The 24,515-nt window shown below is 53.7% G+C and overlaps 1 protein-coding gene across 3 annotated transcripts; it reads left to right on the top strand.

The window, feature by feature from the left end:
* Window positions 1-355: 355 nt before the first annotated feature.
* ARHGEF10L (Rho guanine nucleotide exchange factor 10 like) lies at window positions 356-24,239 on the top strand. Of its 3 annotated transcripts, XM_082069651.1 has the most exons (29): window positions 356-431; window positions 1,176-1,405; window positions 6,623-6,707; window positions 7,152-7,328; window positions 7,430-7,457; window positions 8,148-8,233; window positions 8,329-8,406; window positions 8,584-8,759; window positions 10,087-10,195; window positions 11,552-11,658; window positions 11,862-11,939; window positions 12,025-12,204; window positions 12,422-12,538; window positions 12,630-12,722; window positions 12,955-13,128; window positions 13,729-13,874; window positions 14,208-14,222; window positions 14,391-14,575; window positions 14,662-14,777; window positions 14,926-15,053; window positions 15,142-15,242; window positions 16,216-16,334; window positions 16,617-16,703; window positions 16,792-17,015; window positions 17,559-17,713; window positions 19,673-19,818; window positions 20,898-21,072; window positions 23,010-23,132; window positions 23,218-24,239. In XM_082069651.1, exons 3-29 carry the CDS (start codon window positions 6,671-6,673, stop codon window positions 23,700-23,702), a joined length of 3,645 nt encoding a protein of 1,214 aa, XP_081925777.1. In that variant the 5' UTR covers window positions 356-431; window positions 1,176-1,405; window positions 6,623-6,670; the 3' UTR covers window positions 23,703-24,239. The 3 variants fall into 3 exon arrangements, with proteins under 3 accessions (XP_081925777.1, XP_081925778.1, XP_081925779.1); XM_082069652.1 differs by lacking the exon at window positions 14,208-14,222; XM_082069653.1 differs by lacking the exons at window positions 356-431; window positions 1,176-1,405; window positions 14,208-14,222 and adding an exon at window positions 2,000-2,094.
* The last annotated feature ends 276 nt before the right edge of the window (window positions 24,240-24,515 follow it).

The raw sequence follows: 24,515 nt of genomic DNA on the forward strand, positions 1-24,515 counted from the left end.
TAAGTTGGTTTATTGATGCAAAAAGATCTTCTGGCAGGCAGGATTCAATCGCTGTGACTTTGGGTGCGTGCCCCCCACCCTGCACCCCACGTCCCCCCATCTTTTGGGGGTGCACAGAGCCGGAAAAGCATCCTTAACCCTTACAGTTGTTCACACAAGCGCAGCCTTGCACCTTGCAAGGGGGGTTTAGGCTGCGCCCAGCCAAGAGGAGCCCCCCCTTGGTTTGCCGAGGAGAGGATGTGCAGGGCGATGTTTTATATCTAATGTATTTATTTGGTTATTTTGGGAGGTTTATTTCAGCTCCCAGCACCCCGGGCTGGCCCGGCCGCGCTGACGCTGGCACGGCCCCGGCTGAGTCAGTGCCAGCGCTGCCGACGCGCCGGCTGCGGACGAGCAAATCTCTCTTTATTCCCATTTTCATTGAGCGTGGGGTGAGTTTTTGGGGGTGGGGGGCACCCTATGGGTGCTGGAGGGGTTAAGGCTCCTTGGTGAGTTGATACGCCCTTGCAAGTTTAGTTTGTTATAGGGTGCCCGGGGAGGGGTTTTGCGTGCGTGTAATTCGGGGTGTGCGCAAGCTCACCCCCTTTTCTGGTGTGTAATTACCCCGCTCTGACTCACCGGGAGGGTTAGTTCCTACATATAGGATGTATGGCGGTGCTATATAGAGCTGGCTGCAGGTGCAAAGCCCCCCGGAACCTTTCTGTGCACCCCACCGATGCATTTCTGCTGGGGGGGGTGCAAACCAAAACACAAACACCCTGCGAAAGGGGGGGTGCTCTGGGTGTTCTGTGCTCCCTGAGCTGCTTTTGGGGTGCAATAACCCCCCAAAACGGGGTTTAAGTCCTCAATGCGAAGTTTCTGAGGTGGAGGACAGAGGGTTGATTCACTAAATGCAATTTGAGATACTGGAAAAACGACTTTAATATTCTGTGATTGCAGCTCGGGTGCTTTTGCAGATACACAGCCCCCCCCCCCCCCCCGCAAATTGGCTATAGAAGGTTTATATATATATATTTTATATATATATTTTATATCTGTTCTAAATTTTGGGATAACGAGGTTAAAGTCCTCCCCACCACGGTGCTCGTGTCCTGTTCCTGTTGCCTCCACCAGCACCAATTCCATCACCCAAAGGAAAACCTGCATTTCTAATATATATTTTCTATTATTTTCAGCTGCCTGCGAGTCACCCGAAGGGCATCGGCAATTTATTTTATTATTATATATATTTTTTCCGGGCTTGTTGGGCTGGTTTGGAGCCGGAATCAACCTGAGCACTGTTTGGTTTGTTTGCAAGGGGTGTTATCCAGCTGGGCTGGGCCGGGAGTGCCGGCCGCTAACGTCCCCACGGCAGCACGGAACTTATTGAACAGCGAGGAAAACAGCCTGAACACCCATGAAATAGGTAAGACGGGCGCGTTTTGCAGCGGGGATATTGCGTTTCAACAACTGCATGTGTGGGGCGCTTTGTTGCTCTAACAGTGTATTTCGAGAGGGGGGGTTAGAGCCTGAAAAGTCAGCGTGGGGTGGGGGAATAACCCGAAATAGAGACGTGGAGCTGCGTTTTGGCGTTGTGAGCTGGGAAATGTTGCGGCGGAACTCCAAGATTTCCAGGAAAAGAGGAAATTGCTGCAAATCCCGGGGTGGTTGGTTTTGCTGTTGGCGGTGAGAGGGTTAACAGGCCGCGCCGGGGTGTAAAGGGTTAAAGAGCCAAGGAGGGGGATAAATCCTGCTGTGAGGTTATTGGTGAGGCTTGGGAAGAGCTGGGGTGTAAATCAGAGCTGCTTGGGAAGAAGAAGAGGAGGAGGAAGAGGAGGAGGAGGGGGGAGATGATGCCCCAAATCCCGGCATCCCCCTCGCTGCGGCCGCTGGACCGCGGCTCCCAACGGGCCGGCAGGCCTCGCAGCCTGAATTCTGGGGGTGCTGGGCTGGGTTTGGGGGTGTCCCCCCCGTCGGGCACCCCGGTGCGGGTGACTGTTGGATAAGCCCCTGTCGTTTTGGGGGTTTTTTGGGGTCATTTCCAACGTTTTGCCCCCGCCTGGGGCCCGCTCGGCCGATGTGGATACAAAGCCAGAGGAGCCGCGGCCTTCCCAGGTCAGCAAATAACGTCTCCCCTCCTTATAAATCCGTATAAATTGATATATATTATGTATATCTATAGGTTATCGCATCTTATTGCAGGGGGAGGAGGTGCTGCTTCGCCTCCGTTATTTATATATATATATCTATATATCTATATCTATATGATATATTTTTAATTGCTTTTAAATAGATAAGCAAAAAGAAGCAGCGATGGCGAAGGATGTGGGCACGGGTGCATCGAGCTTATTCCGCACCCCTTTTTGGGGCTTTTTCACCCCGTTTTCTTGCAGATTCTGCAAAGGTCGTGAATCCCTCCTGGGTTTTCCCAGCTGGGGTTTGCGGCACCTGCAGAAAACGGCAATTTTGGGAGGTTTAGAGCATCTTCCAGGGTGGTTTTGACAGCAAATAATGGTATTTTTCGCTTCTTTTAGTGATGTTTTGGACGGTGGTTGCACTGGGTACAAGGTCGCGTCGCACTCTGCGAGGGGGTGAAGTCACCGCAATGTGTTTTCCCTCTGTTTGCACCACTTATATATAATTGTTTAATGTATTTAGTGTGTTCTAGTGAGATACCAGGTTGCAAAGAGTGGGTTTTGCCCCAAAACAGCGGCAAAACAATGTGAAGAAATGCATTTGAGGGGTAAACCCCGACGGTTTATGGGGTACTTGAATGGTTGGAAATTTTAAGCTGAAAACAGTGGGTTAAAACCTTTATTTTTTGGCCTTTTTTTCTTGTTATTTCTGATTCAAATGCTTCTCCCTTCCAATTCCTTGCTGGAATAGTTTCATAGCGGGTGAACTTTGCAATTGCTTTACAAAGCATTGAAAGAGGAGATTGGGATAAGGGTCAAATTGGGGAGATTTTCGGTACGTTTTGGACCCCTTTGTGAGAAAACTTCGCAGAACAGGCTCTTTTTAATTTAAGTGCTGTAATTCTGATTTTTTACTGATATTTTGCCCCTCTTTTCCCTGTGTTTGCACTTCTCACGTCGCGGGTGGGACAAGGGATGAATGTTTTCCACTTCATTGGTGATATTGAAAAGGGAAATAAAGAGGAAAATGGTGGCAGGAACACCCAGATGAGGTTACACAGAAGGTGTCCAGGCGGGTTGGAATGTCTGCACAGAAGGAGACTCCACAACCCCCTGGGCAGCCTGGGCCAGGCTCTGCCACCCTCACCGGGAACAAGTTTCTTCTCATCTTTAAGTGGAACCTTTTGTGTTCCAGTTTGCACCCATTGCCCCTTGTCCTGTCACTGGTTGTCACCAGAAGAGCCTGGCTCCATCCTCCTGACACTCCCCCTTTCCATATTGATCCCCAGGAATGAGTCCCCCCTCAGTGTCCTCTTGTCCAGCTCCAGAGCCCCAGCTCCCTCAGCCTTTCCTCACACGGGAGATGCTCCACTCCCTGCAGCATCTTGGTGGCTGCGCTGGACTCTCTCCAGCAGTTCCCTGTCCTGCTGGAACTGAGGGGCCACAGCTGGACACAATATTCCAGGTGTGGTCTCCCCAGGGCAGAGCAGAGGGGCAGGAGAACAAGGGAGTGACCCCCAAGCTGCCTCAAAATGGCGGCACCAGAATCACCTCAGGGCTCCAAACGGCGCCAAAATCACCTCAGGGCTCAACATGGCACCAGAATCACCTCAGGGCTTCAAATGGTGGCCCTAGGGGAACCAATCTGGGGGTTTTTTGGCCTCGATGCAACACTCTATGCTTGCCCTTGTTATATTTCATTAAATTTCTCCCCACCCAGCTCTCCAGCCTGTCCAGGTCTCTGATGGCAGCACAGCTTCCAGTGTCACCCGCTCCTCCCAGCTTGGTGTCACCAGCAAACTGGCTGACAGTCACTCTATTCCCTCATCCAAATCATTGATGAATATATTGAATAATACAGGCCCCAGTACTGACCCCTGAGGCACTGCACTGGAAGGGCTGGGATTTGGGGTTAAAACCATCCCTGCTTTGCTCTGGGGACCGCGCTGCTCTTTCTGCCAATAATCAGAATTAATTCTATTATTTTGACTGAAGTGACGTTGGAAAAATCACCCAGGTGGTGAAATGAGCCTTTGGAAACCGCGGTTGGGATGCGGCACCGTGGGCCGGAGGAATTAATGAGGGGTCGGAGGAAACTCTTGGGAGAAAACTATTCTTTACGTCTCAAATAACCCCTCCCATCGCTTATAAATAGTGCGTGGGGTTATTTATAAGGAGGGATTAACATGGGGGGGATGTGGGGAGGAGCAGGACGGTAAATCCCATCTGCATCCCCGCTGTGATATTATGGAGTTTTTCTTATTATTTGCTCGCAAACCTCTACATTTAAGGGGAAAAAGGGTTTTTGGAGGGGGGGAAGATGCTTTATCGCTCCCCCGGGTTGGCAGCCGTTCCTGCCAGCTGGGACCTGTCGCTCCGCGACGGCGGCTAAAAATAAACCAAATAAAGCCAAATAGTTGCCAGCTTCGCTAGGCGAAGGGTCGGGCCGGGTTTAGCAGATGGCCCTGCTTCTCTGCCTTTATTTAGATCCAGCTTTATTTATTTGTTCCCCTCCCTGGGGTTGGGGCTGAGCTGCGGTTCATGGTGGTGGGGTGAGGATCCAGCAGCTTTTTCGGGGCTTTAAATCTATATTTCCGAGGATATCGCATCCCAACATCCCTCTTGGATCGTTCTGCGTCCCCGTGTCTTTCTTGGATTATTCTGCATTCCTACGCCTGTTTGGAATTATTCTACATCCCATTTTTTCCACCCAAATCTGCTCCGGGGGCATCTCCTTCCCTCTAGTTTTCCCCCATCCCATGGGATACATTTTGTTTGGATGCTCCTATCCCCAATATTGAACTATTACACACAAAAAATGATTCAAAATGACTTCTTTAATTTAGCAAGACCCAATTAAAAGTGAGGGCGGGTTTATTGGAGGGCTGGTAATTCTCCTCGTGCTCGCAGCCCAAAAAATAACCAGCCCTGGGACAAATCAGGCCAGAGGAGCTTATGTCAACTCTCAAAACGGGACGTGACCTTCTCCGCATCGAATGGGGACCCAACATCGTCCTCTTTGAGTGCAGGAGCCACCGGGTTACTGGAAAAGCAAAGAAAACCAGTGAGCAAACTGGTTTCTGGATCAAACCACCGGCATCGCTTTGCTGGGTTTATTTTCCCCAGGTGTTATTGGTTTATTTATCCAGGTGGTGTTATTTTTGCTTTGCCTTTCGTGTGTGTGTGTGTGCGGCATCACTGCAGCAATGTGACTGATGTTCAATTGTTCCTTGTGGTCCTCAGCACTTCTCCTGGTTTGCGGTGATTTCTGGCATCACATCCATAGGGATCAAACCCTGGAAAAGGGGGAGAGCCCAGAATTGGCTCCCACGCTGATGGGAAGCAGATTAGTGACATGTAAGAGCGTCCTCGCTGCCAACCACCTTCATTTTGGGCCAAAAAAAGACTTTGAGCAGGAAAATTTAGCATCCCTGGGTCCTCCTCCCAAATAAACCCCTATTAATGCATTTACAGAGGCAACGGGCTTGTTGCAAAAGTGGTTGGAAGAGGATGTTTGTGGCAATAACAAGGAGGGGAAGAGGAGTTTTATTCGTGTTTTTTTCATACAAATAGGGTTGTATGGGGTTTAGGTTGATGTTTTTGGGGGTTTTCGCAGCGGGGTTGGGGTTGCCGAGCACTTTGCAGCATCAGTTTGTGCACATGTAGTGATTGCAAAGGGGGTTTTAGCTCCTTTTCTGGGGTAAAGGCAAATTTGGGAGGTGGTTGCTGATCTCAGCTCCCCACTGCTGTGCTCTAGACCTCCATATATATGTATATTTATATATATATATTTATATATGGCTCTGGAGCTGCATGTCTTGCTGCAAAGCCACGCGGGGCAATTGCACCCATGCTACGGCTCAAAGGGCTTTTGGTACATGGGGAATAAATAGATCCTAATTTTGGAGATCATCTGGAGTCTGTGCATCCCCTATATCCCGATTTCAGAGGAAACGAGGGACAAACGGTTTTTGGAACAGGGTGGTGACATCCATCATGCATCAATCGCCGCTTCCAGCGAGACTGAATTGGTGGAGTTTGGCCCCGTTTTGCTCTTTGCAGCCTCTCGGGTGTCATTTTGTCCCTTGTATGCGGGGGGGTCCCCGCTCCGTCCTTCCTCTTCCCCACAATGACCTTTCGGGGCATCGGGACGGGCGGCTCCGGTTACCGGAGCGGATGAGCCATCGATCACCAGGAGGATGCTCGACGCTTCCCAACCCTCCGGGACCCTCCGGCTTGATGCTCAGGGCTGGATTTGCCGTTCCTGGGGTAAATTTGCCACTCATGGGATACATTTTCTGTGCCCAGGGTGGATTTCTTGTGCACAGGCTAGATTTTCTGTGCAAATTTGGCCCCGGGGGCAGCGTTTCTGCTTCCTTGTAAGGCTTTGCAGCAGCCGGAGCTGGATCCATCACCCCTGGGCGCCTCCTCACGTCGCCTCCTCGCCCAGGGATGGATTTGGGGGCTGATCTCCCCTCTCAACCCATTTCTCGTCCTCTCTCCCCCAGGAAAGCCTCGGGGAAGGGCCGAGGCGAAGCAGCCGGGACCCCCGTGCCATGGCTTCGTCTGAGCTGCCCCCCCACCCCACACTAGGTACTGACGACCCACCAGAGATGCATTTTGGGGTTGTTTTTTTGTTTTGGACACCCAACCTTGGGCAGAAAAGGGGGTGCGCCACCTGGTGACATCCTACATGTCCCCATCAGGGTCATGAAAGCATGAAGGGCTGTTGCTTTGTGCAGTTTTTGGGGGGGATGCTCAATTCTGTCCCATCGTTTCCCCATCGTTTCCCCATCGTTTCCCCATCGTTTCCCCATCGTTTCCCCATCGTTTCCCCATCGTTTCCCCATCGTTTCCCCATCGTTTCCCCATCGTTTCCCCATCGTTTCCCCATCCTGCCCCCTTGTCATGTGCATCCCCCATCGTTCCCCCATCCTGCCCCCTTCGTCCCCCATTGTTCCCCCGCATCCCTGCATCCCTCCTGGGGTACCACAGCACAGTGAGGGGACACCAAGTGACAAGAGCTCCTGCTGGCAGGTGACCATCTCGCCCTGGCCACCCCGAGTCCCCACGGGGAGGAAGACCTCGGCGAAGCCTTCACTTTTGAGGACAGCGAGGAGGAAGAGGAGGAGGAAGATTCAACGGCAGAGCCGAGGGGAGACGCCATCCTGCAGGCTCCCCCTCGCAGGCGACGACCAGCCAGCTCCAGCGGTGGTGAGAGGGCAGGCCAGGTGTCCCCGATGTCCCCATCATGTCCCCTTTGGGTGACACCGCTGGGTGCCAATGCAGCTTCTCTTTGCTTTTCCTCTCCGCAGACGGGCTGGTGCTGGAGACCCAGGAAGGGTATGTGGGGTTTTGGGGGGATTTTGAGGGAGTTTGAGTGCCTCAAAGGGGAAAACACAGCTTTGGGGTTTGGGTGTCCCCTGTCCCCCCCCATTTGGCATGTTGTGCCTCAGTTTCCCCAAATTCTTCCTATTACAAGCAGGAGATCGCAGGGTTTGGGGGTGCACCCCGGCAATCTAGGGGGGCTTTGGGTACCCCTTTTGGTGAACCCCTGACCTTGGTTGAGGGAACCCCCTGGGGTGGGGGTTTGAGGGGGGTTGGTGTTTGCCCCAGCTGCAGATTTGGCTGCAAAGAGGGTTTGTCCCCCCCCGTGGAACACACACAGGGCAAGACGCTCACCAGGGATGGGGAGCCCTCCCCATGCTCCCCAATGTCAAAGCATCCTCCTGCCCTCCAGCATCACGTAGTCTAAGGCTAAAAAAGCCATTTATGGTTCTTTTGTGTTGTGACCCTAAAACCCGTGGACCCCTCAAAATCCATAAAGCAGCAAAGGTGCGAATGGGGTGGGGGGGACATGACACAAGCTCTATTCTGTGCTTGTGAACCCCTGTAAGAGGAAGGGGCGTAATGGGGGGGTGAGGGGCCTGTGTGCACCCATTTCAGGGGGGTTTGCACCTGATTCTGGGGGGTTTGTACCCAATTCTGGGGAGTTTGCACCCCAGGTGCTCCCTGACCCCCCCTTCCCCACAGGCTGCCGGTGGGGGTGAGCAATGGGGAGGCTGGAGGTGACCCCCACATCGGTACCCAGACCTGGAAGAGGAAAAACAGCCACCAAGGTGGGTTAAAAAGCTGAAAAAAACCAACCTGTGGAAGGATTTCTCCATCCTGGGTGCTGAGCTGAGTCCCTGTGGGGTTTTTTGTCCCCCCAAAGGTGAGCGCTTCGAGTTCCCAGCGGTGGAAGACGACGTGATCTACGATGATGTCCCCTGTGAGCCCCTCGATGCTGACGGTAGGGACAGACCTTCCCTGCTCCCAATTCCCCACAAACCCATTTCCCAGCCGGGTAAACCGAGGCACAACCTAAAGAGGATGCGGAGGGGGGATGACCCTGGGTGAACCGCTGGGGTTTGGGTCCCTGGCGAGGGGGAATGGCTGTTTTGGGTGGGAAAGGAGCCGTTTCCCGCAGGCGTGGGGCCGGGGCGCAGCCTGATCTACGAGGAGGTGCAGCGCGGAGAGGGGCCGCGGGCCGGCGAGGATTTGGGCTGGAGCTCCAGCGAGTTCGAGAGCTACAGCGAGGATTCGGGCGAGGAGAACAAGACAGAGGCCGAGCCGGCCAAGCAGCGAGCATCCTTCCAGCCCAAGGTAACGCTTCCCTTTACCTTGTTATCTTTATTTTATTTCCGTCCCCCCCCGTGTTTGCTTGTTTAAAGGCACCAGAGCCTCAAGCCCAGCTTTCCGAAGCAGAAGATGCTGCAGATCCTGGGTTAACCCGCTGCAAAGCCAGCATGAAACTTTGGGAGTTTCATTTCTTGTTTATTTTTCCTTCCCCTTTTTCTCCCCTCCTTTCCTTTTGCATCTCGGCATCGCTGGAGCGCGGCTGCTGCTTTTCCTCACGCTTGGTCCCTTCGTTGCTTGAGCAAAATCAGGTTTTGGGGAGATGCTGCCTGTACCGTGCTGCTTTGGGATGATTTCTCCTCCTTTTTGTTTTATTTATCTTTTTGGCTGCTTACCTGGATCTCTTCTCTGCCTCCTCTGCCTTCTCTTCCCGCCTGGTTTGCTTTGGGCTCAGCTTTCTCCAGACCTGAATAGACTAAAGGAGAGATACGCCAGGACTAAGAGAGACATCCTGGCTTTAAGAGTTGGGGGGAGAGACATGCAGGAGCTGAAGCAGAAGTACGATTGGAAGGTACTGTCCCTCCTCCGTCCCTTGTCCCCCCAAAACAACCCTCCCGGAGTTTATCCAGCCTGAATTCATCCCATTTTATCCCCCAGAAGAAACAAAAAATGAGTTAAGCATCACAAAGCTGCCTCTCATGTCCATCTGTCTTGGTGTCCCCATCCTCCAGCTGCTCAAAACATTTGTTTTTTGGGGTGTGTTTTCTTTTCAAAGGGGCGTTTGGACCAAGCGAGGTTGCCCGCAGGATAGATGGATCTGAGAAGGTTTTTTTGCCCCCTGATACGGGGTGGAAATCAGGTGGGGAAGGAGATTCTTGGGAGGCGTAGAAACATAGCGCAAAGCCTTTCCCAGCCCCAGACCATCCAGCTTGGCCATTTATGGCCAGTTTAGGCTGGGAAAGTGATGCCGATGTCATCTTGGGCTAAAAACGCTGCGATTTGAGGTGTGAAAGCCCAACACCGCCCTGCTTTTTGCTCTCTGGCACGTAAAACCTTGCCCGTGAGGAGGGGACGGATGCACTGGTGCCTCTGTCCCCTCCCTCCTCTTCGCTTTCGCTGCACGTTCCCGCTTTGCCTGCGCCTGCTGCTGCGTCCCCGCGGAGGCGGGAGAGATGCTGGAGCATCCTCCTTCCTCGGCCGCCTTCATCCTCCTCCTCCTCATTGTGCTGGGTGGGAAAATGGGGATGAATTTTGGAAGGGATGTCCCCAAGGGGACGGTGCCGCTGCATCCAGACCCGAAACGGGGTCCCGGTGCTGTCCTGAGCATCCCGATCCCTCTCATCCCCCTGCCCAGATGACTCAGCTGATGAAAGCGGCCAAAAGCGGCACCAAGGACGGGTTGGAGAAGACCAAGATCGCCGTGATGAGGAAGGTGACGTTCCTGCACCGCAAAGAAACCCCGGGTAAGCGGGGAGTGCCCCCACCTTCCTTTTGAGAGCCAAATATAAGCCTTTTTGAGAGTATTTTTTAAATTCCATTGTGAATCCTTATGGCTTTCAGCATTTCCTTTTGCTGATTTATTTTCTGCATTTTAAGCTCTTTTTAAATTTAATTTTATTATTATTATTTTTTCCCCATCCTGGCATCCCTGTGCAAGCTCAGTTGGTTCAGCTCACTTCTTGCTCCAAGCACCCATGTCCTTTAGGGTTCAGCCCAGCTCCAGCACCCATGGGTGCCCTCCTTGGATGCAGAGCAGCATCTGCCCTGAAAATGTTTATATTTTTGGGGGTGTTTTCCTAATCCTCTTGCTATCGTGTAGGGGATGGGGAGCAGAGGAGGAGGAGGGTGGCGGAGGCGGAAAAGCAGCCGCTTACCCGCCGCAGCTCGAGGGTCTCCCTGGAGCATCACGGGGGAGGTAGGATCCCGGCGGGCGGCATCACGGCTCGGCCGCGGCTGCCCGGGGGATCCGGCGTGTGTGTCCCCAGCCTTTGCTGCATGTCCCCAGCGCTGTTTTAGCCTCGCCGGGGTGGGGGTTTAAACGCTTTTTGGGTTTTGAGAGCGGGATGCTGGGGAGCATCTCATCCCGTGGTCCTGCGGAGCATCCCATCCGTGGGGATGGGGAGGAGGAGATGACGGAGGCGGCGGCCAAGGGTGGCGAATCCTCCCGGCCAAAATTAGGGAAGGAAAAAGGTCACCCGGCTGCCAGCGCCCTCCCCTCCCGCCCTGCCGGTCCTCCCGGTACCCGCTATTTATAGGGTGACGGGGATGGGGCCGGGGTGGCCGTGACGGGGCGTTGCGGCCATGTGGAAGAAGCGGCCGTCCCCGTATGGCTATGGCGATGCCGCCGCCTTGGCTCGCTCGCCATCCTCCTCCTCCGCTGCTTCGGCCTCGGGTAAGGGCTCGTTGTGCCGCCCGGCGGGCGCTGGCTCTCGCCTTCCCCTTTTTCTTGTGCGTGCTGCTTGTTTGCTGCTTTTTTCCACTCTGTTTCCCTTGCGCCCACCCTTGGAGTGAGGATCAGGGGGATCTTCCCCCAATCAGGGTGTTTTCTGGGGTCAGGGACCCTTTTTGTCCCCTCCCCGTGGGGACCTGGCTCGGTCCCCGCTCAGCCTGACTCATCCTGGTGTCCGGTGACAGTGGCTGGAGCTTGGGGACAAACATGCAATGCTGGGAGGGTCCATCTCAGCTTGCAGCTCCAGACCCAAATCCAGCCCCTGCATCATCCCAGTGAAGCAGCTTTGGGGCTGCGGGCTTTCCTTTAGACCAAAAAACCTCTAAAATTGTTATTTTTTGGCATTTTATTAAGTTCTTTTTCCCTGCAGGGGACTCAGAGGAGGAGGACACGGGGTTCCTGGAGGTCACCGTCTCCGACATGAAGCACCCACCGCCAGAGCTGGGCCCCATGCCCGAGGGGCTGAGCCCGCAGCAGGTGGGTGTGGGTGATTTTGGGGGGTTATGGGGGCGTCACAGCTTCCCCTTGTCCCCGTGATTGAGCAACCGGGGAAAAGGCGAGTCAGCAGAAAGCGATGCCGCCGCGTCAGCGCTTCTGCAGCGCCCTGTGCCCGCCTCACCCCCCCAAACCCTCACTTTTTGGGTGGGGGGGACAACAACCAAACCCCAGTTTCATCGCAGGTGGTTCGGCGGCACATCCTCGGCTCCATCGTGCAGAGCGAGCGCAGCTACGTGGACTCCCTAAAACGCATCCTGCAGGTGGGGAACCCCCCTTCTTAAAGGGTTTTTTTTGGGGGGCCGCACAGGGATGCAGGGGATGCTGATGCCCCAGCATCTCCCGCAGGATTACAGGAACCCGCTGCTGGAGATGGAGCCGAAGGTGCTGAGCGCTCGCAAGTGCCAGGTGGTGTTTTTTCGGCTGAAGGAGATCCTGCAGTGCCACTCCATGTTCCAGATCGCCCTCGCCTCCCGCGTGGCCGAGTGGGACACGGCAGAGAAGATTGGGGACCTCTTCGTGGCCTCGGTAGGAGGAAAAATTGGGGGAACCCCTTAAACTACCCCCTGAATCCCTCCCAATGATCGCAGTGCGGGCTGTGGAGGATTAAAGCGATGCGTCCCTGACTCAGGGTACCACCAGCATCCTCAGCATCGCTCCAAAAACACACCAGCACCCCCACGCTTTGCCGAACTCCCCACTTTTTTGGGGTGTCATCATGGTTCTCCTCCCGCCCTTTCCCCAGTTCTCCAAGTCGATGGTGCTGGACGTCTACAGCGACTACGTCAACAACTTCACCACCGCCATGTCCCTCATCAAGAAGGCTTGTCTCACCAAACCCGCCTTCCTCGACTTCCTCAAGGTCAGCAGCACCCAAACACGAGCGCGTGGTGCCGCCGGTCACTGTTATGGGTGAAAACTTCTCTTTTTTTGCCTCTCTTTCCCCCCCGTAGAAGAGGCAGATGGCCAGTACCGACCGCGTCACGCTCTACGGGCTGATGGTGAAGCCCATCCAGAGGTTCCCTCAATTCATCCTGCTCCTGCAGGTACGGGCAGGGGGTTCCTGCACCCACCTCCCTTTGCACCCTATTTTTCGCAGCCTGGGTGCTTTGGCAAACATTTTAGCAAGGGACACGTTTTTGCGTTGGCATCTTGGGACCATCCCAAGGATCACCCTCCAAGCTTCGATTTTGGAGGTGCTGCAAGCACTTCCAATTGTAGCATCTCCAACAGGTCTCATGTGGGTTTTTTTGGGGTGTCTTTTGTCCCCCATCCCAGGACATGCTGAAAAACACCCCCAAGGGCCACGCGGACCGTCTGTCCCTCCAGCTGGCCCTCACCGAGCTGGAGACGTTGGCGGAGAAGCTCAATGAGCAAAAGCGTTTGGCCGACCAAGTTGCCGAAATCCAGCAGCTCTGCAAGAGCATCAGTGACCGCAGCAGCCTCAACAAGGTGGGTCCTTCGTCCTCACGCCCTCATCCTCGCCGTGGGGTGTTGAGCTTTGCAGCCTCGAGCTTCCTCTTTGTTTCAGGATCCCCATTTGCGCTGAAAGGATGTTGAGTAAAAGCAAATCTGGAGGCTGGCACGGGGGGAAATTCCCCTCCAGGGAAAAGTGAGGATGTGATGTTGTCTCACCCGCCTGATTTTGCAATTGTTGGTGGAAAGCAAAACAAAAGCAAACCTTAAATGAAGCTCTTGCGACACATCCTGGGCCGGGGACAAAAACCGCAGCGGGACACCCGCCAGCTCAGCCCTGAGATTGGGATTTAGGGTCAGGGGATGAAAAGAGACCCAAGAAAGGGCTGAAAAAGGGTCATGTTGGTCCTCTAGGGCTCTGCTGTCTCCATGGTTGGACATACAGGGTGCAAAGGGCTTTTGCATCAGAGCATGTCTCACATCTGTCTCTGCAGAGCTCAGGGCCATGTGTGCTCCTGGCTGGAGGAAAATCCTCACAATAAGGGCATAATAAGGGAAAAGCAACCCAAATTCTGGGGCAGGAGGCTCAGAAAAGCCCCCAGGCTGAGCCCCCCCGCTTCTCCATCCCCTCCGCAGCTGCTGAGCTCGGGGCAGCGGCAGCTCCTGCTCTGCGAGACGCTGACGGAGACTGTGTACGGAGACCGGGGGCAGCTCATCAAGTCCAAGGAGCGGAAGGTTTTCCTCCTCAACGACATGCTGGTCTGCGCCAACATCAACTTCAAGTACGTGCTGGTGGCCCCCAGGCCCCCAAAAATCACTTTGCAAAGTGGCGATGTAGCAAGCATCTCCCTTCCCCATCTCTATTTTGGGCTCGCTGGGGTTTGTTAGACCCCAAGGGCTTTTAAAACCATCCCAGCTTGTTTTGGAGCGGCAACCCAACTGATTTGGGGTTGCTTTGCCCCCCACTTTTGGTAAAAGCTCCATCCCCTGGTGCTGTTGGGTCCCTGAGCCAGCGCGGGGTCCAGGACCCCTGGGCTTGGTGGAGGTTGATGATGCAAACCCCTCCTTCAGCTCCCCATAATACCACTTTATTAATGATTTTTCCCCTCTTGCAGGCCGGTGAACCCAGGGTAGGTGCTGCGCATGGTCTGCGGTGGTTGCGTGCCCCACGTTTGGGGGTGCAGGCGTGCAGTGGTGCATGGCGTGGGGGTTGCAAAATGTGCTTTCAAGAGCTTGCAGAGCAAACCGCAGCACTTGCTGATACATTGACAGACATTTTTTGCATCCTCCCTCGGCAGAGGCCAGATGGAAATCAGCAGCTTGGTGCCCCTGGGTCCCAAATACGTGGTGAAGTGGAGCACGGCCCTCCCGCAGGTCCAGGTGGTGGAGGTGGGACAGGAGAGCGGCGCCTACGACAAGGACAACGTCGTCATCCACAACGCTGGGGCCAAGAAACACGCGCCGGCCGGACAGGCTTCGCACAGTGAGCACCCGACCCTTGGGCTGGTTGCAGTGGAACGGGATGGAGAATTTCTCCACGGTCCTCATTTCTTTATTTCTTCACCCAAGATAAAGTCTACCTGGGGCCACCGCGGCTCTTCCAGGAGCTGCAGGACCTGCAGAAGGACCTGGCGGTGGTGGAGCAGATCACCCTTCTCATCAGCACCTTGCATGGCACCTACCAGGTACCTCTGTACGGGCAAGCTCATGATTTGGGTACAACCAATAACCATGTGGACCACCATCCTCATCCTCCTGAACCCCATGGGTGAAATTTGGGGATGAATCAGGCTTGTTTTGGAGGTTCTTCCATGATTTGAGTTTTTCCTCCAGAACCTGAACATGACAGTGGCCCAGGACTGGTGCTTGGCCTTGCAGAGGATGATGAAGGTGAAGGAGGAGGAGATCCACTCCGCCAACAAGTGCCGCCTCCGTCTCCTGCTGCCTGGGAAGCCGGATAAGTGAGTTTATGAATCACGGGTGGGTTCTTCCCTCCCTGGGGAGGAGGAAGAGGCCGAAGATCAACCTGGTGATGCTCTCCCTACGCAGGTCTGGCCGCCCCATCAGTGTCATGGTTGTGTTCATCACCCCCAGCCCCTTGAGTAAGATCTCCTGGGTCAACCGCCTGCACTTGGCCAAGATAGGACTGCGTGAGTAGCGTGTTGCTCACCCTCACCCTGGCTTTGAAAAGCCGAATTTGGGAGTCAGGAGCAGGTTTGTTCAGAGAGGTGGTGGATGAACCATCCCTGGAGACATCCCAGGCCAGGCTGGACGGGGCTCTGAGCAACCTGAGCTGGTGAAGATGTCCCTGCTCATGGGCTGGGTGACCTTTGAAGGTCCCTTCAACTCAAAATATTCTATGATTCTATGACTTGTATTGCTCCGAGCAGCCTGACACGAAACAGGACAGGGGAAAAAATTCAGAGCAAGGGGCTGGAGGACACTTTGGGGGTTTGTATGCTGGAAAATGCTGGGAATCGGTAATTCTGCCTCAAAACGCTTTGCGTTTTGCTGCTGTCACTGGCAGGGCTGAACAGCTTTCCATAGAACAGGATGAATAAGCGAAGGAGGAGCCGACCCTCCTGCCGCTTCCCCACCCCTATCCCTATGTAAATCCACCAGCTGCTGCAGAAACAACAACAACAAAAAGTTTAATGGAAGAAAGCAAAAAACCATCATTTGAAACCCTATTTGAGTGCTCAGATCCCCCTGGGCTGCAACTATTTTTGATTCTCTTGTTTTTAACAGTTTATGTATTTGTTTGGGGTTTTTTTTAAATCTGGGATGCCTGGGGGATAATCCTGTACCCACGAGTTAGAAATGAAAACACATTAAAGCCTAATGTGAAGAAACACATTAGGGTGTGTTTTTTTCCCCCTTTTTACATATCTATTATTTGGGTTTGGGGCTGTTTTTGCCGCTGCTTGAGGCAGTTGCTTGGCCGGGCGCCACGCAATAATTTGGAGAAAAGGGGTGAGATGTTCCCCAAGTCCACAGATGATGATACTTTGGGGTTGGAGATGAGGACTCTGCACCCCAAATTACTAATTTTGGGGTCCCACTGGGAAAGGGGGAGATGCTGGGGGGTGTTTTGGCCAAATCTGACCTCTCCACTGGCTGCAGGGGAGGAGAACCAGCCGGGCTGGCTCTGTCCCGATGAAGATAAGAAGAGCAAAGCTCCGTTCTGGTGCCCCATTCTCTCCTGCCACATGCCCGCCTTCTCCAAAGCCCTCGATCTGCAGGTAAGAACCACATCCAACCTCTTCTCCAACTCCACCCCGGTACCTCCTGCCCCTTTACATCCATCTTTTTGTGGGGGGAAAAGGCAGAAATCCCACAGTGGATGGGCTGGGGTCACCAAGCTGGTTGCAAGGATAGAAGTTCACACAATCCAGCCTGGAAAATTAAAAATACAAGCTGGGCTTTGGCTGGATCTTGATTTTTGGGGTGTGTGCTGTTACCCGGCATGTGTTGGGTTAATTTGGGGGTGTTCTGCCCCCCGTGTACCCCGGTTTCTCCCCCAGCTTGGCGCCGCGGTGCACAACCCTGTGCAATCCTCTCTGCTGGGCTTCTCCGCCGTCAGCACCTCGCTACCGCAGGGCTACCTCTGGGTGAGTAAAACAACCCCAAAACGGGGCTAAAAACCCCAAGTTTGGGTCATACTGGCTGGGGATAACACCCATTGTCTGCTTTGCACAGGTTGGGGGCGGCCAGGAAGGCGCAGGGGGGCAGGTGGAGATCTTCTCCCTGAACCGCGCTGTGCCGCGCACGGTGAAATCCTTCCCGGTGGCATCGCCGGTGCTGTGCATGGAGTACATCCCCGAGGCGGGGGACGATGGGGACACCCGGGAACCCCGACCCACCACCGAACAACCCCCCACGTCCCCACATCCCACTGTCTGCTTGGGCTTGCAGGACGGCAGGTGAGTCTGTGTCTTCCCCATCCATCCATCCATCCATCCATCCTTGGGTACCGGCACCTTGGGGACCACCAGCATCTCCTGCATCTTGTCCCCCCCTGTTGTCCCCACCATCTGCTTGGGCTTGTGGGACAGCAGGTGAGTCTGTGTCTTCTCCATCTATCCATCCATCCATCCATCCTTGGGTACCGGCACCTTGGGGACCACCAGCATCTCCTGCATCTTGTCCCAATGTGTTGTCCCCTGTTGTCGCCACCATCTGCTTGGGCTTGTGGGACAGCAGATGAGTCTGTGTCTTTTCCATCCATCCATCCTTGGGTACCAACACCTTAGGGACCACCAGCATCTCCTGCATCTTGTCCCCTCCTGTTGTCCCCACTGTCTGCTTGGGCTTGCGGGGAGGGCAGGCGAGTCCATGTCTTCTCCATCCCATCCATCCATCCCATCCATTCTATCCATCCATCCCATCCATCCATCTTCGGGTACCAGCACCTTGGGGACCACCAGCATCTCCTGCATCTTGTCCCCCCCGTGTTGTCCCCTCAGCATCACGGTCTACGGCAGCGTGGACACGGGGACACAATGTTTATTGACCTGCAAAAGTCCGGGCATGCAACCCGTCCTCTGCTTGAAGCACAGCCCCGAGTTCCTGTTCGCCGGGTTGCAGGATGGGACCGTGGCCGCCTACCCCAGGAATAACGGTAAGGATGTCCCCTTGTGCCTTTTTGGACAAGATTTTGGGTGGGCCACTATAAAAAAAAATAGGGATTGGGAAGTTCTATGAGCCGGCGAGATGTGCTGGCTGCTAAAATGGTGATAAAAGCACCATTTTTCACTTTATTTGGACTAGATGATCTTTCGAGGTCCCTTCTAATCCGTAACATTCTTGTAGCCCAGGGTGGGTTTAAAAATGCTATTTTGCATTTAAGAAGTGCTATCTTATTTTTAAAATGTTCCTTTGCATTGCTAGGGTGAATGCAAGAGGTTTTGGGGGAAAATATGTAGAAAACAGTCCTGGCAAGGGGGTGATATGTAGCAAAGGGTTTGCTCGGGGGGTGGTTGCACCCAGGGAAGGGTCCGATGCTGCGATGCACAAGGACTCAGGGCTTTTAGCTTAAAAATAATCACCTTATTGCTGCTATAAACCAAAACCCCACTCATGCAAGACCCTTCTCCATTATTAGCTTCATTTTTGGGTTGGTTTTCCCCAGTTTCGGCTCAGCCCAAGGCTGGAGCTTGGCTGCTCGCCTGGGCTGTTAATACCTTTGCTTCATCACTAGAGGGTAGGAAAGAGCCTCAAATAATGTGCTGGATTGGCCTATTTTTGGACAAAAACCTCTCATTTACTCTGAGAAAACCCGCAGCGAGCAGCACTCAGGCCAGACCAGAGTCAGTAAAGCCATTTAAATTGAATTTTGGGGTGCTGCGCCTCCCCTTTCCCACCCTATAGCAACCGTACAATCCAATTAATGAAGTGGCTTTAATTTAATCTCGATTGCATAAACGCACAGAGAAAATAATGAGCTGCTGGCAGGGCTGCGAGGTGAGGTTTGCAATCTTATCCCTGTCTTTTTGGAATGCAAAAGCTTTCCCGAAATAGCTCGATTTTTACGTGAAAATGAGGATCTGCTGCAAGGCAGCTGGGTCGTAAACTCCTGCGGATGGGAGCAGAGGTCCCAGCGCCCAAAAGGTTCTTTTAGCCCTCGGATCTTGCGGTTTTATTTAAAAAAACTGGCATTTGGAATAAGAAAAGGAGAACAATTATCTCTTGAAGCTGCTCAGCTGCCGCTGGTGGTGAATTTATCCCAGTCCAGCCTGGATGTGGTTCATAGAGACACTAGATCAGCTCTGGAGTGTCAATTCAAGAGCAAATAAATTGTAAAAAAGAAAAGGGTTAATTATTGGCTTTTGAGACAAGGAATGTGCCTGAGTGTTGCAGGTGGTGCTGCTAAAAAGCTGCTTGCGTGGGGGCAAAGCATTTTGGGGGGGTTGGAACAGGGGGTGTGAGCTCCCCGCATCCTTTCGCTTCTGGCATTAAGATGCTCGGAGGTGGCACTGGGGACACCAGGGGTTCGCAGTTACTTAGGGTGGAATATTGTGTCCAGTTGTGGCCCCTCAGTTCCAGCAGGACAGGGAACTGCTGCAGAGAGTCCAGCGCAGCCACCAAGATGCTGGAGGGAGTGGAGCATCTCCCGTGTGAGGAAAGGCTGAGGGAGCTGGGGCTCTGGAGCTGGACAAGAGGACACTGAGGGGGGACTCATTCCTGGGGATCAAGATGGAAAGGGGGAGTGTCAGGAGGATGGAGCCAGGCTCTTCTGGTGACAACCAGTGACAGGACAAGGGGCAATGGGTGTAAACAGGAACACAGGAGGTTCCACTGAAATATGAGAAGAAACTTGTTTGGGGTGAGGGTGGCAGAGCCTGGCCCAGGCTGCCCAGGGGGGTTGTGGAGTCTCCTTCTGTGCAGACATTCCAACCCGCCTGGACACCTTCCTGTGTAACCTCATCTGGGTGTTCCTGCTCCATGGGGGGATTGACCTGGATGAGCTTTCCAGGTCCCTCTCAACCCCTGACACTCTAGGATTCATCATTCAAAAAACGCTTTTTTCCTTAAAAAATTCTCCTTTCTGAGCATCTTCTTGCCCCCGTTTGTGCTGCAGGGGGCCTGTGGGATGTGGGGGAGCAGCCTGCCCGCCTGGCCGTGGGGACCGGCCCCGTGCGTGTCCTCCTGACACTGGACGAGACGCTGTGGGCCAGCTGTGACAACCAGGTCACCGTCCTGGATGCCACCAGCCTCCATGCACAGGTAGGGAGCAGTACGGGCACCCCCAGTGTCGCATCCACCATGCGTTTTTGGGGGGGTCAGAGCACTTCGAACCCCATAACGCACACCCCTGCCTGTGCAATGACCTTTATTGCTGCTGCTTTGCTGCTTTTCATCACTTTTGGGTCCCTTCCCTCATAGGAGGAGGATGCTGAACCATCTCACTCTCTAAACAGAAAATGTTGACACGTCCCTTATTTTATTTTATTTTTTATAAAAAAAAAACCTTTCTCCCACCTTTAATTTTCACATTTAGTGCCCAAACTTACTTTGCATGTATTAGCTGTCGTAAATCCAGCCTAACGGCGATGCCGGAGATGAATAATGCATCGGGGACTGGATTCGTTTTCAGGCTCTGATTTTTATTTATGACAGAGGCCGGGTGGGAATTTTTGCAGAAGAAAAGTGATGGAGGAGGAAAAAATATCCAGGGATACAGGAGGATTGGTGTAAATGGTACTTGGTGTAATGGGGTCTGCCTGGAATGAACCATCAGGGGATAAACCCCACGTGGGCTGGGGAAATCGCCTCAAAGTCTCTATCTGCCCCAATTTTGTGTGAGTTTTTGGGGAGATGCGCTCTGCAGGTCATTTCAGGAAGGGGGTGAATAGCCACTCTGCTTTCTTTTAATATATAAAGCAAATTTTAAGGCAAAAAAATGTTTCAAAGCCGTAGGAGAAATGCAGGCGAAGCTACTGCAGGAAGGTGATTTAATCCTTACGTGTTAATGTGAGTTTTTATTGTGGGAATCTGCAGCAAGGGCAATTTTTGATGCAAAAAGGTGTCTTTTTCCTGCAGTTCGCATCCCGTGTCTGATGGGGAAATGCTCCAGCGGGGAAACTGGGAGCAGATGGGCCCATTTTTGATCCCCAAATGGCTCTTGCAGGGGGGGCTGAGCCTTTTATCGCTGATTTTTGGGGTTGGAGGGAAGCAGGAAGGTCTTGTCCCACCGTTGGCTTTGGGGCTGGTTTTTGGCCACTCTGGTCCCCTCCCTGTGCAGCTTTGCAGCAATTTTAGGGATAGACCGTTTGATTTCTTTTTGAAATTCCCGATGTTGGCAGCAAACCTTCGAGGCCCACCCGGACGCGGGCGCCAGCGTCACACACATGGTCAAGGCGGGCAGCGGCGTCTGGATGGCCTTTTCCTCAGGGTCCTCCATCCGCCTCTTCCACACCGAGACGCTGGAGCACCTGCAGGAGATCAACATCGCCACCAAGACCACCTTCGTCCTGCCCGGTGGGTTCTGCTTTCCCTCGCTTCTTAATTGCAACGAACGGGCAAGTTGGGGCATCGCCCCCTGGATGTGTTGCTTGGGTTTGTGGTTGTGATTTGCAGAGGAACTGTGCGAGGAATTTATTGTGTGAAGGTTTGAGCTTGGACATCTGGGGTCTCTGCTTGTTGATGGTGGGGATGGAGCTGGTGGCATCTCTGCAGCTGTGTGCGCATCACAGGATCATCAAATCATGGAACAGTTTGGGTTGGAGGGACCTTCCCAGCTCACCCAGCCCATGAGCAGGGACATCTTCACCAGCTCAGGTTGCTCAGAGCAGCCTGGCCTGGGATGTCCCCAGGGATGGTTCATCCACCACCTCTCTGGCCAACCTGGGCCAGGCTCTCACCACCCTCAGGGCCAACAATTTCATTATATCCATCCTGAATCTCCCTCCTTTAGTTTAAAACCATCACCTCTTGTCCTATTGCAACAGCCCCTACTGAAGAGTCTGTCCCCATCTTTCTCATCGGCCCCTTTTAAGTACAGAAAGGCCACTATAGGATCGCCCCAGAGCTTCTCCTCTCCAGGCTGAGCACCCCAGCTCTCTCAGCCTGTCCTCACAAGGAGATGCGCCCATGCACCCCATCTTTGCACCTCTGCTCCTGTACTTTACCTGTGCGCCCCACTTTTGCGCATATCCATCCACTCGCTCCATCCTTGCACCATCTCTGCACCCATGTGTGCATCCATGCATCCCACCTTTGCATCCGCACACCCCAGATTTGCAGGTGTGCTTGCAGCCGCATGTCCTTTTCTTGCCCCTCTGCACCCCGCGCTTGCACGCGCGCCTGCATCCTTGCACCCCACCTTTGCACCCGTGCATCCACGCGCCCCGTTTTTCACACTTGTGTGCATCCACCTCTTCATCCCCATGCATGCGTCCCTGCACCTGTTTTCATCTCCTTGCACCCCATCCTTGCACCCACTTTCATCTCCTTGCACCCATCCTTGCACCCACTTTCATCTCCTTGCACCCATCCTTGCACCCACTTTCATCTCCTTGCACCCCATCCTTGCACCTGTTTTCACCTCTTTGCATGCATCCTTGCACCCATCCTTGCACCCATTTTCATCTCCTTGCACCCCATCCTTGCACCTGTTTTCACCTCTTTGCATGCATCCTTGCACCCCATCCTTGCACCCGTTTTCATCTCCTTGCACCCCGTCCTTGCACCCCGTCCTTGCACCCCGTCCTTGCACCCCGTCCTTGCCCCCCGTTTTCACCCCCTTGCACGCATCCTTGCCCCCCATCCTCTCACCCATGTGTGCACCCCATGGCCACTGCCCTGTGCACCGCATTTTCCCCCATCCAGCACCATTTCCCATCCACATCCACCCATCCTGCTCTCACCCACCCCGCGCTTGCCAGGTTGTCTCCCGCCTTGTTCCAGCTACCGAACGACATAATTGCGTAATTAGTTATAAGCGCGATACTCATGTAAGTCGCTTTTTCTTTTTTTTCCCCTCTTTTTTGAAGGGCATGTTAAAATATTTATCACTTCCTTTTCTTCCCGGGCGAGCGAGCGTTGGGTATTAATGCATTTTTGAACTCGCGCTCCCTCATCCTTTTTAACTCGACAGGTCATTAATAAAGTCCTCCCGGAGCAACCGGAGTTGCAGATATATTGCTTCGCCGAGTCCGACGCCACGCAGCGCTAAGTCCCGGCGATCAAATATTCATTTGCCATTAGAAGTCTCACTTTTTCTCTTTCTTTTTTCCCCCCTCCTTTTTTTATTTAGTTATATATGCTCTGCTTGGCATGGAGATCTGTGTGCAAATACGCCGCTTGGTTTTGGGGGGACTTCGGAGGGTGTTCTTCATGATAAACCCACTGGTTATTGGTTCTATGGGAAGATGCTGCTGCAAAATCATCCCTCATCCTTTTCCTTTTTGTCACAGGTCAGAAACACGTCCGTGTCACCAGCCTCCTCATCTGCCAGGGGTCGCTTTGGGTGGGCACCGACCAGGGCATCATTGTGCTGCTGCCCGTGCCCCGCTTGGAGGGCATCCCCAAAATCACCGGTGAGTGCCCCAAAACACCCTCCCTGTGTGGATTCAACCTTCTTTTGGGGCTTGGTTTTAACAAAACTCTTCTTCTTTTGGCCAGGAAAAGGGATGGTGTCCCTCAACGGCCACGGTGGCCCCGTGGAGTTCTTGGCGGTGGCGTTGAGCACCCTGGCGCCCGACGTGCTAAAAGGCGACCAGGAGGAGGAAGAGGAAGGTGAAGATGAGAAACCCCCCGAACTGGACGGCCCCCCGCCTCGAGAAATGAGAAAAAAAGGGATTTTATTACAATATCGCCTCCGATCCACCTCGCACCTCCCCGGGCAGCTGCTGTCGGTGCGGGAAGCGCCCGCGGGTGTCGCGCCGGCGCACACCGAGGAGGACGGTTCCATCTACGAGATGGCCGACGACCCCGATATCTGGGTGCGGAGCCGACCCTGCGCCCGCGACGCCCCCCGCAAGGAGATTTCGTCGGTCGCCATCATTTCGGGGGGTCGGGGGTACCGTAACTTCAGCCCCGAATCGCCGCGCCGGGGGGGAGATGCCGACAGCACTTTGCTCATCTGGCAGCTCCCCTTGATGCTATAGCACCCGGGACCCCCCACCCACCTGGCACCTACCTCAGAAAACCACCCGAAAGCTGCCGGGGGTGGTCCTGCCCTGGGTACATCACCCTTGGCTTAAGGAGGAGAAAACTGAATTATGGGGTGTTTTTGACCCCCCAAAACCAGCTTTGTGCATGGGGAGAGGGGATTTTTTTAGTGGTGGGAGCGGCGACCTCCCTGCGGGCTTTGGAGGTGCCGGCTCTTCAACCGAAGGCGTCTGTGTGTCTGCGTGTGAATATATATATATAAAATATATATATATAAATATGATGTATATTATTACCTGTATAAAGAAGGAATCTGTATATATTGGGGCAACTCGGAGATGCAGGAATAGCGGTTGGGAGCGCTCAGCGGGTGCCGGCTGCGCTGAAACGGGGGTTTTGCTGAAATAGCCCTTTTTTTTGTCTTTGAATTGAGGATAATGGTACCAAAATCCCCTGGTTTTGGGAGCTGAGTACACGTGGTTTCCAGATGGAAATAAATTTTGGGAGCATGGAAATAAATCCTGTAGGAATCAGCGTGTTTCCTTGCAGTATTTTGTAACCGGGTTTGGCTCGTGTCAATGTTTTCTCTCCCTTGATTCAACAACAGCATCCCAAGGCGTTAATATACATCCTCAAAAATCAATATGAAGCCCCAAAATGCTCTTTTTTCGCCCCTGAAATGGTGTGGGATGGATGGAAAAATGGCCAGAAGGATGCAGCCCATCCCCTGCATCTCTGGTACCCAAAGCTCCTCCATCCCCGAAGAGAAACCCGGAGCCAGGGAGGTGGAAACTTGTCCGAGGACTAAA

This window comes from Streptopelia decaocto (assembly GCF_964273445.1).
Source record: "Streptopelia decaocto genome assembly, chromosome: 20".
Taxonomy (NCBI): domain Eukaryota; kingdom Metazoa; phylum Chordata; class Aves; order Columbiformes; family Columbidae; genus Streptopelia; species Streptopelia decaocto.